This window comes from Ranitomeya variabilis, chromosome 5 (assembly GCF_051348905.1).
Source record: "Ranitomeya variabilis isolate aRanVar5 chromosome 5, aRanVar5.hap1, whole genome shotgun sequence".
NCBI lineage: Eukaryota > Metazoa > Chordata > Amphibia > Anura > Dendrobatidae > Ranitomeya > Ranitomeya variabilis.
The window spans coordinates 43,555,177-43,570,746 of NC_135236.1; the positions used below are offsets into that span (position 1 = coordinate 43,555,177).

At 41.3% G+C, this 15,570-nt stretch overlaps 1 protein-coding gene across 2 annotated transcripts in view; it reads right to left on the reverse strand.

The window, feature by feature from the left end:
- Positions 1-526: 526 nt before the first annotated feature.
- LOC143774308 (uncharacterized) overlaps positions 527-15,570 on the reverse strand; it is a 38,015-nt gene continuing 22,971 nt past the window's right edge. The window contains exons 6-11 of one of the 2 annotated variants that reach the window (XM_077261755.1): positions 10,422-10,493; positions 6,776-6,941; positions 5,294-5,455; positions 3,931-4,037; positions 2,766-2,842; positions 527-2,401 (exon numbers count right to left, since the gene is read on the reverse strand). In XM_077261755.1, coding sequence (XP_077117870.1) covers positions 2,360-2,401; positions 2,766-2,842; positions 3,931-4,037; positions 5,294-5,455; positions 6,776-6,941; positions 10,422-10,493 — 626 coding nt within the window. In that variant the 3' untranslated portion in view covers positions 527-2,359. The remainder of the gene's footprint in view (positions 2,402-2,765; positions 2,843-3,930; positions 4,038-5,293; positions 5,456-6,775; positions 6,942-10,421; positions 10,494-15,570) is intronic. The other variant, XR_013215512.1, reaches the window with a different exon arrangement.

Consider the following 15,570-nt stretch of genomic DNA (forward strand, 5'->3'; position numbering starts at 1 on the left):
GGCAGGAATGGCTGGTATGCTGACAGGCACGGCAGATGCTAGCAGGTACGGCTGGTATACAGGCAATATGCAGGTGTTGACAGGTATGACTGATAAGCATGCAGTAGAACAGAACTAGGCAACATATTATCTGGGAAATCTAAAACACAGAGTCGTGCCAGAGTAACCCAAAGTCCCAAGGACAAAGAAACTCCATAAGAATGACAGAAAAAAGGAGTAAAACGGAGAAAACAAGTACTACAAATGCTTTTATTTAATCATACAAAAGTTAATACAAACAAGTATAATAGCAGTGTAAAACGGATGGTAAGAATAGAGTGAGTCCCCACCAGTATAGTCCACCACCTGAGAAATATAATTAAATTGTTAATAGAAGGGCAGCCACCCATATACATAAGGTAAACCCTGGGGGACGCAGATCCATCCCTCTACACCAAAAATATTGGCAACCAAACAGGTGCTTACCGACAGAGTATGGAGGTGGCGTATACCGGGTGGGATTCAGTCCAACGGGACCCCCGTTCGGCTGGTATACAGGATAAAACAGCAGGAGCTGGCAGGAATGGCTGGTATGCTGACAGGCACGGCAGATGCTAGCAGGTACGGCTGGTATACAGGCAATATGCAGGTGTTGACAGGTATGACTGATAAGCATGCAGGTACGGCAGATGCTAGCAGGTATGGCTGGTATATAGGCTGTATGCAGGTGCAGGCAGATATGGCTAGTTTACAAGAACAGGGGACTTGAGAATTAGCAAGCATGCAGACAATCAGAGTGAACATATTGCTCAGACACCTCCCAACAGGTGGAGATGCCTTAAATAGTGTTTTCCAGCTGTTGGCTGGGGACACTTTACGATGGTGCATGCTGTCTCTTTTAGAGACCAGGAGCATGCAGGCACTAAGTGCAGTGCTCGGGGATCTGCCAGATGTGCTCAAACCCCAGAAGATTGCAGCAGCAGGACAAAATGCGAGCCGTGGGCCAGGGTGATTATTAAGTCAGCATTCCTTCTAAGGAGAGGAGGATAGGGAATCACACAGGGATGCCAGTGCTGCAAAAAGTCTACATTTTGGATTGTAAAAGCTGAATACTGAGCTCGGTAAAAGAGCCGCCAATTATTTTGCATGTTATAACATGCTTTTTATTGGTAACAAGTTCCATTACCTGTTCAGAATATTTAAAGGTCTGGAATGGTATGGTCTACACTGGGCATTCGAGGAAATCACACCTACCGTGTTCAGATGCATCTAAACATCTATACCACATTATACAGGTCCAACAAAAAACTAGATTCTGCAAAATACGGTAAGTAAAATATTCTGGAGGCATTTAGAATCTTATATACAAATTTTTAAGATTTGGACGGATTTTAGATTTTTGGGTTGTGTTACAGTAGTTCACAGTCAAAACATTTGTATACATTTCTTTAATGTAAAGAATATTCAAAATAAAATAAATTAAAAGCCAAAATAATAAGGTATAAATAAAAAGGGTGTAAAGTGACGGCAGCAGAAGAGATCATTACAGACAGGACAGGATGGAAAATTGGCATGTCAGAGGAGGGTCCATGAATTGAAAAGTACACCCAAGAGTATACTCCAGATAGAGGTAGAACATATGATGGAGGGAAGATGTCATCAATGATGAGATGAAATGAAAGAGTCAGTTGAAATTACTTAAAATTGTTTGGCCACAGTGCATTAGACCTCAGTTCTGGTGACTATGAAAACTTAGTTCTAAGACTATTATGTTGTCTTATGGTGCAGACGTTGGCTTAAAATGTAATATTTTATTCATTCAAGGCTGTTTGCACATTATATGGATTTATATGATGTTCTTCAAAGAGGAAACCATTTCACTTTTGATGACATTAGACATCATATTCAACATAATTCAAGACATTCATGGATTGATCCCTAACAAATGATCATGTAAGATTTCATTTAAGATGAAGACAATAACGTTGAAGAATTGACCTTCCCATTCAACAGCTAAGTAATGATTATGGAGTCTTCACTCTTATGGATATTTCCAATATTGGTTTTGCTGTTCTTTGGGCTTTCCAGAGGCGATCCAGAAGAAAAACATGTAGCTGACCATCACCTCAGTAGCATTTTAATCTTTGTGTTGATCTATCCATAACAAAGAGATCCTAATGGCAAATGGTTGGTTCCAAAGTCAACTCCACATGAGATTGTTATCTAGTGGACCATTGGACAATGTTTTAGAGCCTGATCATTCTTCAATAGCCTAGTAGACCAGTCCAATACTGGTTATTGAAATGTAATATTGTTCATTACTAAGGAATGTTGTAAATAACTAGTAATTTGGGACCCCATTCCCATATTATTTTGAAGGTCACTTTAAGCCAACAGAGACTTGTGGTCTTTCAATCTTGAACTAGAAAAAAAAAACAAAACAGAACAAATTAAGGTAAGCTTTTGAGAAAAGATCAACCAAAAATGTTTCAATAAAAAGTTGAAATAATAAATATTTATATACTGACTACATTTCAAAAGACGAGCCTCTTTTTACTGTATATGTCATATTAAGCCATACAGTATGTAGGTCACAGAAGGCCAGGTTTTGAGATCATTGACTGTATGTGCGTCTCTTTACTTGAAGTCTGCTGGGTAATTCTACATTTCCTTAAAGACCAACATGTTGTTTCTCTAAAACAATCTTAAAGTATAAATAGTTAAGAAGACCACCAAACGACTTGCTGAACATGAGATAAAGCAAGGAATTTGACCAATGAACTCACCTCGAATGTGCTATCTATACTTTCCATGTTGGGCTTGAACTTCTCTTTCTTGGATGAAAAGCTGTTTTTGGCAGAATCTGCAGAGAAGATAAGATGAAGAAAAGTTTCAGGTGGCGTTATAAATAATGAAATCATGAATGCTTTTCTGTTTTTATGATAAACCTTGAAGTAAGTTTTATTGTTCATTTTTAGATCATATAAAATCAAAATATCTAAAAGTAAACTAAGACCACCCAAAAGCAAACTCGACAAACCATGTCTAACCATTTATGGGACTGAAATGATTGTCAGTAGTTAAAAAATATTTTTGCCGCTAATAAAGCATTTGAAGCTAGCGATGTGCAATTTTGTCAAAAATTGAATTCAGCCGTTTACTTGAATCAGATCATGAAATTAAATTTACAGCAAATATATTTAATAACTATGTCATGAGATCTCTTTAGACCTCAAATTATTGTAAACAAAGGGGGTTAACAAATAAGAGAATAGTACACTCGCCTTGCGACTGACTTGTCTCGACTTTAGAGCTCCCTGCTCTGTCTTCCACTGGGTCCCTCTCACTCTGTTTTTTTCTGGACTTCATGGCACTCAATGTTCTCAGTAGACCTTGGGCAATGCCCTTCTTGACTTCACAACGCACAATGCCCAAAGCCTAATCGGGGTCAGGGGTGAAGAATGTTGTCGTATCTTGACGTTACTGCGTCACGACATATGATACATGAGGCCTACTTAGCTGACACAGAGTGCAATGAAGACCAGAGAGTCCAGAGCTGTAGAAAGCCAGAGGAGCACTGGACAGAGAACTACGGTAGTGGAGATGGTGAGTGGTGAGGTGAGTATACTTTTTTTTACTTTTGAACCTCTTTCTCTGTCTCTCCAATCCACAGAAAATTGTGACAGCCGCCTTTTCACTGAATTGGTGCAAAGTAAATCACATAAAATTTAGATTTGGGTGAATCCTATTTTTTTGCAACATTCGAGGTGTATTTAATTCACATCAATCTAATTTGCCCACCTCTATCTAAAGCCTAACCAAAATGGTCTTGTTCCTGTCAGACCAGATGATATTTTTGACAAGAATATGGCATTCCAAACAGAAAAGATTTACATCCTCCCCTACAAAAATTAAAATACCCATTTTAGATAAATAATGAGGTAACTTTACCTTGATCTTCGTTATCTATATCTGAGCCCAGATTGGTGATACCGACATGCCCGTCTTCTTCCATGTTATCAAACCAGTTTATTTTATCATCATTTGCAAACAGATCCCTAAAATTATGTCACAAATCCCAAAAATAAACAAAAAATATTACTGAATAGTTAAGGTCATCTCTTTTTTCATATACTCTATTGGGGAATTCTAAATAAAACACCAGTCATGGATGGTTACAAAAAGGGTCTTCTACACTAGAGGCCCTGTCGTGTCCAGAATTTCACATAAAACAGCGATTTGAATAGACACCATGTAGTGCTTCATATCACCTGTGGAGGCACTGTAGGGAAATTAAACACTTATTGCCAAAAAGATTACTGTTGATCGCAACAATTTGTGATCAGCTTATTATTAAGGGCCTCTTCTAACAAGCCATGTTTGTCCAAAGTGGAGATCTCCTCCAGACATCTCATCTCAACAGTGGAACACGAACCCACCCACAATATTATTGGCAGAAATGGTCAGGCTTCTTCTTCCTTTTTATGCTAGTGGTTCTTACAAATATGGGTTACCGGCACTAATTCTCACTACATTGGGAAACTTTTTACTAACGTTTCCCTTTAAAATGAATAATCTTATCACCTGGCCTGACTGATCTGTCTACTGTCATGTTTAAAGAGTATCCATCCTTTTACTTTGTATTCAATAAATTAATAGCACACATTAAGAATAAGAAACTTTGTCATTTATCTTAACAGAAAAATCCGCTTCTTTCTTTCTCCCCCAAGACTGATCTTTCATTTCCAAAATTCTCAATTAACGGCTAAAATCTGTCTTCAGTAAAAACACATTATTTATATATGGGATGACATTTGGTGATCATAAAGTTCTGTAAGTGACATTTCAAGAGAATTTTCAGCAGAATGTCTGTGTCTGTCTCCTCCCCTCTCCATAGAATTCCAAAAGAACCAACTGTCAACTCCTATATAAATAATTGGAAAATCTGTATGACGTGAATCCAGATTAGATCTTGTTCCACTTCCTAGAGACCCTATCCAGGTAGTCAATGGGCAGACTGCCTAGGTCTAGGAGCCACCTAAGTACCTGGACTCTCCTCAAAGTTCTAGATTAAGGGGAATGTTATAGGCAACTTGTTCCATCTGGTTAATTCCAAACCTGGGCATCACAAGATCCTGACCACGAGGTGACAATAGGAAATTCCACCACGATCACAATGATCCAGAAGTCAGGAAGGACTTGAGTAGTCACGATCCTTCTCCAAACCAACAAGATCCCACTGGTTACCATCCATCCAGTTTATTTTTTAATTAATTTGTGAATTATAACATTTCCTTCTGGATGCTATACTCACCATTTTTTGTCTTTTTCCTTTCTGGTGACAAAGACGAGAGCAACACAAATTATAATCAACAGGACTCCGATAGCTGCTCCAATACCTCCATAGACTCCAGACTTTAACATTCTTCCATTGCAGTTGGGTGACGTGTAGATGTATAGATCAGTTCTCGGGCATCTAGAGAGAGTTGCCACCAGAAGATAAAATATATAAAAGCAAATGGGAATAATATAACAAAGATGTGGAAAGATGAAAAAATCTGTAGGTATCTACACATGGAAGTTCTAGATACATCTAAATTAAAATCCTAAAAATAATCATCTACTGTTCCTTGGAAAAGTGTAATGTGCTACCTCGAACCAACAGTAAAATGAATCTCTTTCCACTCTTTAAAGGGACTCTGTCAGCACAGAATGACTGTTCCAACTAAGTCCCAACGCTCCGTGCTTCACAGCGAGGCCAATTATTTAAATATACCTTCCCACCAGCTTATTTTGCATCGACCACAACTACCCTCTTCTTTGATAGACAACTCTAGCTTCAGAGGGCTAGAGAAGGGTGGAGATAGATGGAAACAAAGCAGGTGGGAAGGTGAATTTAAGTTATTATCCCCGCCATGGAGAACTGACCTTCTGTACTTGGTTTCAACAGTCTTTCAGTGCTGACAGAGTCCCTTTAAGTTGTTTGATATCAGAGGTTCTTTTTCTTAAAGGAAGGAATTCTTGAATGGTGGTCTACAACATTCGAAAGATCAAAGTAACACATTGGAGACACCTTGGAGAAGACTCTCCTGCCAAGATAAACTACAGTCTACAATTGTCCAAATCAGAAAACCCATTTTCATAACCATTGAAATGAATTCTGTCTTCTGATAATTAGCGTGTTCCCTCTTCAGGAATCTCATCTTTTGCTGCCAAGTGGAGAACAATTCTGAAGAACATTTGGGAGGACCTGTCCTGTCTTGCATTGCACAAGCAACCCATTGATAGGATCGGACAATACATTGTGTAATGCCTTGTTGTCCCTCTGATGGAACTGAAGTGAAATTGAGCACTTATTGCCAGGTTTCTCTATGGATTGCAGATAATCACTGGGGGGGGGACATCAGAAGAGATGCTAAAAAGTAAGATAGGCAGAAAGCAGCCAATCATTGGTGAGGTCATGGTTAGTATTATTGGGCAATATTAACATCGGTGAGCACTTCATGACAAACTACTTGAAGACCACAAGGACAACTTTTCCTAACTATGAAGTGTGATAGTACCAGTGTCTATGAAATCTACCTCTTATGATTTTAACCTGATTTACAACCGTCATGTCCATCATTAGAGAAGAAGAACCAAGGGCGTATATGTTCTCATTGCTGTACATGAAAATGAAAATTGTAAATATTATATAGTTCATAGTGTTCTGTCCCATGTAGAAAATGAAAGTCAGGTACTAAATCACAATTTAAAGCCTAGTGAGATTGAGCAATCCCTTTAAACAGTTACTTACAGGCAATGTGGGCCAGTATTGTTCAGGATTTGGCAACTTCCATCTTGACAATTTGTGTATTTCCATGACATTGGGTCGCACTGAGAAACGCAAACCAGTCCTGTCTCATCAACCACTGAATTGAAAAATTCTTGAAAACCATTTGGGACTTTGCTGAAGCACAATTCTGTAGATGAGGTGAAACGTTTTAGGCAATATAAAAACAAACCTTGTGTGCCTCATTATGTGCTGTGTCACTTAATATTTTCAAATGTTCTGGTCTCCTAAATTTGGTAATACGAAAAAGTACTTGATTTTTCCACAGCTGAAAGCGTAGTTAAGAGGGAATTTATCTACTGAGATAACCTCCTTCCGGAATGACAGCACCATAGAGAAAAGGTCCTTAGGATCAGCTCCTTGCTATTAACACATTGCCACAAATCAACATCTCTGTGCCCACAGCAAAAGGCTAATTTTTCCATAACGTCCCCTTGTCTAGGCAGATATTTCCCCTGCAGTTGCCACCACATGGAAATTACAGTACTAGATGGTGGCTATTTGGACAAATGGCCATGTCCTGGTAATGTAGAGAAAGGGATTGTCCACTACTTGGACAACTCCTTATAATTCCTCATGTTTGGCCCCATTAAAATAAAACCACTTATATTCACCAGCAGTGCCGGCGTCGTTCCAGCAACAATCGAGGATCAAGGAGTAGTCAGAGTTCAGCTGCAGCCCTGACTTCTGGGGACAGTGACCCTGGCACTGATTGGGCACAGGGCTCACATGACATAGCAACCATGTAAGCTTAGGAATCACGAGTGTTGGCACAGTGCAGGCAGTGGAGGTGAGTATAGCTGTTGTGTTAATGGTGCGAAACATGAAAAATGAGAAGAGGTTGTCCGGGATTTCATTATCCTTTATGTGTGTACCTAGGCTACAGAATGCTGACAGTTTGCAATATACTCACTGTCAGCATCCTGCACTGTTGCCTAGATACCAAACGTCGGTATGTGACCAGTCTCACTCCTGATTTTGGAGGAGCTGGTCACAACCTAACTATTGTTTTCCTGTCTGGAGGAAATTATGCTCAGTCTGCAGCAGGCCCTCCTTCCTTCATGCTGCTTCTACTGCACAAGTGCCAAAAATGATTCCAGCACCTGCACAGTGAGCCTTTCTCTTGCTGCCATTGCACTGTGGAAGGTCTCTTTCACATGTTCTGGTGATTCCTGTACTGTAAAAAACAGTACTAGTGAGATCCGGGGTCCATTTCTATGTGCCATTCGTATGTACATATGTGATATCCATGTGACATCCGTGTATCTGTTTGCTGTCCGTGTGTCACATCCGTGTGTTCATCTGTCACATCTGTTTGCCGTCCAACACATCCATGTGTCATCTGTGTGTACATGTGACTCGTACTTGCAGCTGAGAAAAGCAATATTGTTAGCTGTTCCCAGGATCCGTGTGCTGAAGACAGCGCTCATCATTGTCGATGGGTCTTCCTAAGATTAGCACAACCAGGTGAAATGATGGGAGTTGTTTTTAGCACCTGCTGTGTACATTGTGTGTAAAATTAAGAATTAAATTGAAAACTGTCGTGGGCTCCCGCATAAATTTCATAAACACCACAGTGAATGCCCACCGTTGGGGGCTGATAATAATAATCACGGAAAGGGGACAATATCCCAAAAGCTTCCCAGGCTATGAATAACCACTCACAGCTGATTGCTTAGCCTTTACTGACTAGTTTACCGGGGGACCCCAAAAAGAATAACATAGGGTCTCCCTATAAATTCAAACCAGCAAAGGCTAAACAGACAGCTGTGGGTTGATATTAATAGCCTGGGAAGGGGCCAAGGATATTGACTCCCCCTGCCAGGCTACCAAAATCAGCCCTTAGCCATGCAAGAAATGGCGTGTTCAGAAGATGCGCCAAATCTGATGCTTAGCCTTGCTCTTCCCACTTGCCCTGTGGTGGTGGCAAATGGGGTAATGGGGTTGGTGTCAGCTTTGTATTGGTATCTGACATCAATCCAGGGGTTAGTAATGGAGAGGCGTCTATATGACGCCCCCATTACTAACCCCATAGTCAAATTGTAAAAAAAAACATCCTGAATAAAAAATTGTATTTGAAATAAACACTCCCCACACCTTTTACCAAAGCAAATTTATACTTACCTGTCCGATTAAAAGATAATCCACCTATGCCCATGTCCCCTGTAAAAGTCAAAAAATAATAATAATATAATTATATTCCCCACCTGTCCAACAAGAAGATAATCCATTTGTTCCTTAAAGAGTCTAGCTCTGCTACATCTAGATGCCATATTGAACATTGGCATGATGTGAGCGTTCAGCCTGGCAGAAAGCAAAGACACTGAGCTGTGCATGATACATGATAGCGCAGCATCAGTGTCTTGCTGTGACGTGAATATGTTGAGCGAAGTTCATAGCTGATGAACTCTGTTCACCTCACTGACGTCACTGCCAGCGTGAGAATTTTATCACGTGCAGCTCAGTGTCTCTGCTGGATGCCAGGCTGAACATGAGACATGGGCTTCCGTTGATTATCTTCTTGCCAGACAGATGAGTATAAATTTGCTTTGTTATTTTTCATTTTTTCAAATAAATGGATAAAAAAAGGTGGGGTGTGTTTATTTCAAATAAAGGACTTTATTCAGACTTTGTTTTTTTTTACAGTTTGACTATGGGGTTAGTAATGGGTTTGTCTTATAGACGCCTCTCCATTACTAACCGCTGGGCTTGATGTCAGCAGCCAATACTAATCTGACAACTCCAACCCTATTATCCCACTTGCCACCACCACAGGGCAAGTGGGAAGAGCGAGGCTGAGAGCCAGATTTGGCACATCTTATGGATGCGTGAATTCTAGGTTGGCTAAGGACTGATGTTGGTAGCCTGGGAGAGCGGCAATATTCCTGGCATCCCTAGAATATTGTCCCCTTTCTGAGATTATTAACATCAGTCCCCAGCTGTGGGCTTTCCCTCTGCTGGTTATGAAAAATACAATCCACTACAAGCTGGTTATGAAAATTACAAGCCATTTGTTGATTTTAATTCCTAATTTTACACATGATGTGGATGCTGAATAATACAACTCCTATCATTGTCGCCTGGTTGCGTTAATCTCAGGGTGACCAGGTGACAATGATGAGAGCTGCCTTCAGCAACTGGCGCCTGGGAACAGCTAACTGTATTGCTTTTCCTAGGTGCTGAAACATTTCACTCGGCCACATGGACAGCACACGGATACAAGAATTTCACACAGATGTCACATACGTACATATGGATGGCATATATATATATATATATACACATATATAATATTGGAGTCCTGAGATCAGGCAACCTCTTTAAATCCCTGAGTGGGAGCTGTTTTTTAAATGTGGTGAGGGAAAATTTTCAAGTATAACCTGTTGCGCTTTAGCCTGATCTAAAGCCCATGCCAAGGTGTCTGTGTGGGTGATAAAATGCTAACTGGACTTAGAAAGTAATATATGACAAAGGGATTAAAAATGCAACAAAGTGAGTAACTCTGTGCCATGCCCCGCCCCTGAGGAACTAAAACTGTAGTGGATTTAGTGGGTCAATTTTGGCCAGAGTTTTTCTTCAAAAGTCATCTCTCCTCAAACACATCAGTTACCTTCTTCACTTTCCAGATTATCAGTCTCTGTAACATTGAATTCATCAGAAATGCAATTCCTATTTGGCACATCTGCAGTAAATTAAAAACAAAATTAAAACAACTGTCCACCTACAGAATAATAATAATAATATTAATAATAATAATAATAAAAAAATATTTGTATACCGCCAACATATTCTTCAGCACTTCAGTAATTAAGCGAGGACATGTACAGGCAATAAAGACATTATGGAATAACACATACTGTAGTTCACCAGTTACAGGAGGAGTGAGGGTCCAGCTGCTCACAAGGTTACAATTTGTAAGGAAATGGAGGGGACACGACAGGTAGAACATGCTGTCATGTACGGCCATCATTGTAATAGAAGGGACATTTAATTTAAGCTGTATGATCCAGTCATCAGCCAATATCTGTCTAAGTGCAGTGACCAAGTGCTATTGGGTGCATGGAGGATGTGGAGACAGATGACTAGAACATTTATAAAGTGGGAACAGGGAAGAGATTAGAGAAGTGAGATGATAGGCCTGTCTAAAGATGTATGTTTTTAAAGCATGCTTAAAAGCGTGGGTAATAGTTGGCAGTTGGATTGTCCGAGTTAGTTCATTCCAGAAATCTGGCGCACCTCGAGGGAAGTCTTAGAGATGGAATTGAGAGGTTCGGATTATGGAGGATGCTAGTCTTAGATCAGTTGTGGTGTGGAGAGCATGAGTAGTTTGATAGAGATGAGGAAGAAGATGTAGAGTGGTGCAAAACTGTGGAGAGCTTTGTGGGTGAAAGAGATAAGTTTGTATTGTATTCTGTAATGGATAGGTAACCAGTGCAATGACTGGCACAAGGTGGCAGTACTGGTGAAGTGGCTGGACAAAAATACAACCCAATAAAATCAAAACAACCTTTTCAGTATGCTCTTGACATATTCCTGTATTTCTGAAGTACTGGAGCTCATAGCATCACATTAGCATGCCACTTTAGGTCCATCTTTGCTAAAGATGGAGGGGGTCATTAGAAAAAATAATGAGACTAACTCGAAGATGATTTTTCTCCCCTCTAGAGGACCCATAACAGTTACATAAACTAAAGTAACAACAACATAACTTTTGAGCTAAAGTTTTTGGGAACAGGAAGTGGTCAATGTCATCTGAACTTACTAATATGTCTATGTCCAATTTTGAAACATGATTTTAGGTTATTCAACCTAAATTAGTCAAGTAGAAAAAGCACACAACCTATTAGTATATGGAGAAGGAACATTTTGACTATTTAGTCAAAGTATTTAATCTTTATACACTACTGTACAAAAGTAAAAAATATATAATGTAAGAATTGTTACAAGAATAGAAACATTACTAATTTACTTTTAGCAATTAACAAAATGCAAACTGAAGGAACAAAAGAGGAATCTAAATTCAATCAATGTTTGGGACCTTTTCCTACATCACTTCTTCTAGGAACTTGTGCACAGTTTTTGAAGGTCCTCAGCAGGAGGTTGTTCCAAACATCTTGCAGGAATGTCCCTAGATCTTCTGTGTATGAGTTTGTGCAGATCTCTCTGTCTCCTTATGTGATCCCAGACAGGCTTGATGATGTGAGATGAGGGTTCTGTGGGGCCGTATCATCAGTTCCAGGACTCCTTGCTCTTCTTTACACTTTAGATAGTTATTAATTACATAGTTTGAAGTCACTTTCTTGCTACAGAAAAAACTTGCAGCTAATCAGACACCTCCATCTTGGGCTTTTATATTGGCTTTATTTCTCACCATTGAGCACACCAAGAAATGGTAACGTTGAGGACCATAGACCCAGTGGTGGATCAAGGAAACTTAATGCAGCGGATGAAAGACACAGCGTGATGACTTCCCTTCAAAATCGGAAGATGCTCATCAGTGCCATCAGCTCAGAACTCATCAGAACCAGACTCATCCAGTCTGTGTTATGGACCTGGTGGTTAGGAGCACCTGGAATGACCTGATGAGTAAACTCAAAAAACGGAACTAGCTCTGGGGAAGTGGGAACTCTGCTGACCGCAAACTCTACTCCTATCGCACACACTAGAAATAGCCGTGGAGCGTACCTAACTCTCCCTAGACGCCTCTTCACAGCCTAAGAGCTAACTACCCCTAAAGATAGAAATATAAGCCTAACCTTGCCTCAGAGAAATTTCCCAAAAGGTAAAGACAACCCCCCACATATATTGACTGTGAGTTAAGAGGAAAGTCACAAACACAGGAATGAAACAGGTTTTAGCATAGGAGGCCAGACTTACTAAATAGTCAGAGGATAGAAAAGAATACCACGCGGTCAGCATAAAAAAACTACAAAACCACGCAGAGTATGCAAAAAGACCCCCGCACCAACTCACAGTGTGGAGGTGCAACACTGCACCCCAGAGCTTCCAGCTAGCAAGGAAACATCATGATAGCAAGCTGGACAAGAATTTAGCAGAGCTAAGAAATATATTCAGGCAGCAGTAACAACAAATGAACCAGCAGGGACTTAGCTTCTGCTGGAGTAGACAGGTCCTCAGAGAAGTCCAAGAGAGATCCGAACCAATTCTGATACATTGACAGCTGGCATCAGGTAACGATCTGAGTGGAGTTAAATAGGGAAGCAGCATAGCAACATAACGAGAGCAGCTGATAAAGTCAACCTAGTGACCAGCAGTTCCGCTCGAAGCCACCAGAGGGAGCCCAAGAGCAGAACTAACCAAAGTACCATTCATGACCACAGGAGGGAGTCCGAGAACGGAATTCACAACAGTAACCCCCCCCTTGAGGAGGGGTCACCGAACACTCACCAGGGACCCCAGGCCGATCAGGATGAGCCAAATGAAAGGCACAAACTAAATCGGCAGCATGGACATCGGAGGCAACAACCCAGGAATTATCCTCCTGACCATAGCCCTTCCACTTAACCAGGTACTGAAGCTTCCGTCTCGAAATACGAGAATCCAAAATCTTTTCCACCACATACTCCAACTCCCCCTCAACCAACACCGGAGCAGGAGGATCAACGGAGGGAACCATAGGCGCCACGTACCTCTGCAACAACGACCTATGGAACACATTATGGATGGCAAAAGAAGCTGGAAGGACCAAACGAAATGACACAGGGTTGAGAATTTCAGAAATCTTATAAGGACCAATAAAACGAGGCTTAAACTTAGGAGAAGAAACCTTCATAGGAACATAACGAGAAGACAACCAAACCAAATCCCCAACACGAAGTCGGGGACCAACACAACGACGGCGGTTAGCGAAACGTTGAGCCTTCTCCTGGGACAACGTCAGATTGTCCACTACATGAGTCCAAATTTGCTGCAACCTGTCCACCACAGAATCCACACCAGGACAGTCAGAAGGCTCAACCTGCCCTGAAGAAAAACGAGGATGAAAACCAGAATTGCAAAAAAAAGGCGAAACCAAAGTAGCCGAACTAGCCCGATTATTAAGGGCGAACTCAGCCAATGGCAAGAAGGTCACCCAATCATCCTGATCAGCAGAAACAAAGCATCTCAGATAGGTTTCCAAAGTCTGGTTGGTTCGTTCGGTTTGGCCATTTGTTTGAGGATGGAAAGCCGAAGAAAAAGACAAATCAATGCCCATCTTAGCACAAAAGGACCGCCAAAACCTAGAGACAAACTGGGAACCTCTGTCCGACACAATGTTCTCTGGAATGCCATGCAAACGAACCACATGTTGAAAAAATAATGGCACCAAATCAGAGGAAGACGGTAATTTAGGCAAGGGTACCAAATGGACCATCTTAGAAATGCGATCACAAACCACCCAGATGACATACATCCTTTGAGAGATAGGAAGATCTGAAATAAAATCCATTGAAACATGCATCCAAGGCCTTTTCGGGACTGGCAAGGGCAAAAGCAACCCACAGGCACGAGAACAGCAGGGCTTAGCCCGAGCACAAGTCCCACAGGACTGCACAAAAGAACGCACATCCCGTGACAAGGAAGGCCACCAAAAGGACCTAGCCACCAAATCTCTGGAACCAAAAATCCCAGGATGACCAGCCAACACTGAGCAATGAACCTCATAAATAACTCTGCTATTCCATCTATCAGGGATGAACAATTTCTCCGCTGGACAACGGTCAGGTCTATCAGCCTGAAACTCCTGCAGCGCCCGCCGCAAATCAGGGGAGATGGCAGACAGAATTACCCCCTCTTTGAGAATACCAGCCGGCTCAGGGACTCCCGGAGAATCAGGCACAAAACTCCTAGAAAGGGCATCCGCCTTCACATTCTTAGAACCTGGAAGTTATGAGACCACAAAATCGAAACGGGAGAAAAACAGCGACCATCGAGCTTGTCTAGGATTCAACCGCTTGGCAGACTCGAGATAAGTCAGATTTTTGTGATCCGTCAAGACCACCACGCGGTGCTTGGCTCCCTCAAGCCAATGTCGCCACTCCTCGAATGCCCACTTCATAGCCAGCAGCTCCCGATTGCCAACATCATAATTACGCTCAGCAGGCAAAAACTTTCTAGAAAAGAAGGCACATGGCTTCATCACAGAGCCATCAGAACTTCTTTGAGACAAAACAGCCCCTGCTCCAATCTCAGAAGCATCAACCTCGACCTGAAAAGGGAGCGAAACATCTGGCTGATGCAACACAGGGGCCGAAGAAAAAAACGACGTTTCAGCTCCTGAAAGGCCTCAACGGCCGCAGAGGACCAATTCACCACATCAGCACCTTTCTTTGTCAAATCAGTCAAAGGTTTAACCACACTAGAAAAATTAGCGATGAAGCGACGGTAAAAATTAGCAAAGCCCAGGAATTTCTGGAGGCTCTTCACAGATGTAGGTTGAGTCCAATCATAAATGGCCTGAACTTTAACAGGATCCATCTCGATAGTAGAAGGGGAAAAAATGAAGCCCAAAAAGGAAACCTTCTGAACTCCAAAGAGACATTTAGACCCCTTCACAATCAAGGAATTAGCGCGAAGGACCTGGAATACCATTCTGACCTGTTTCACATGAGACTCCCAATCATCCGAAAAGACCAAAATATCATCCAAATATACAATCATGAATCTATCCAGATACTTTCGGAAGATGTCATGCATAAAGGACTGAAACACAGATGGAGCATTTGAAAGCCCGAATGGCATTACCAGGTACTCAAAAT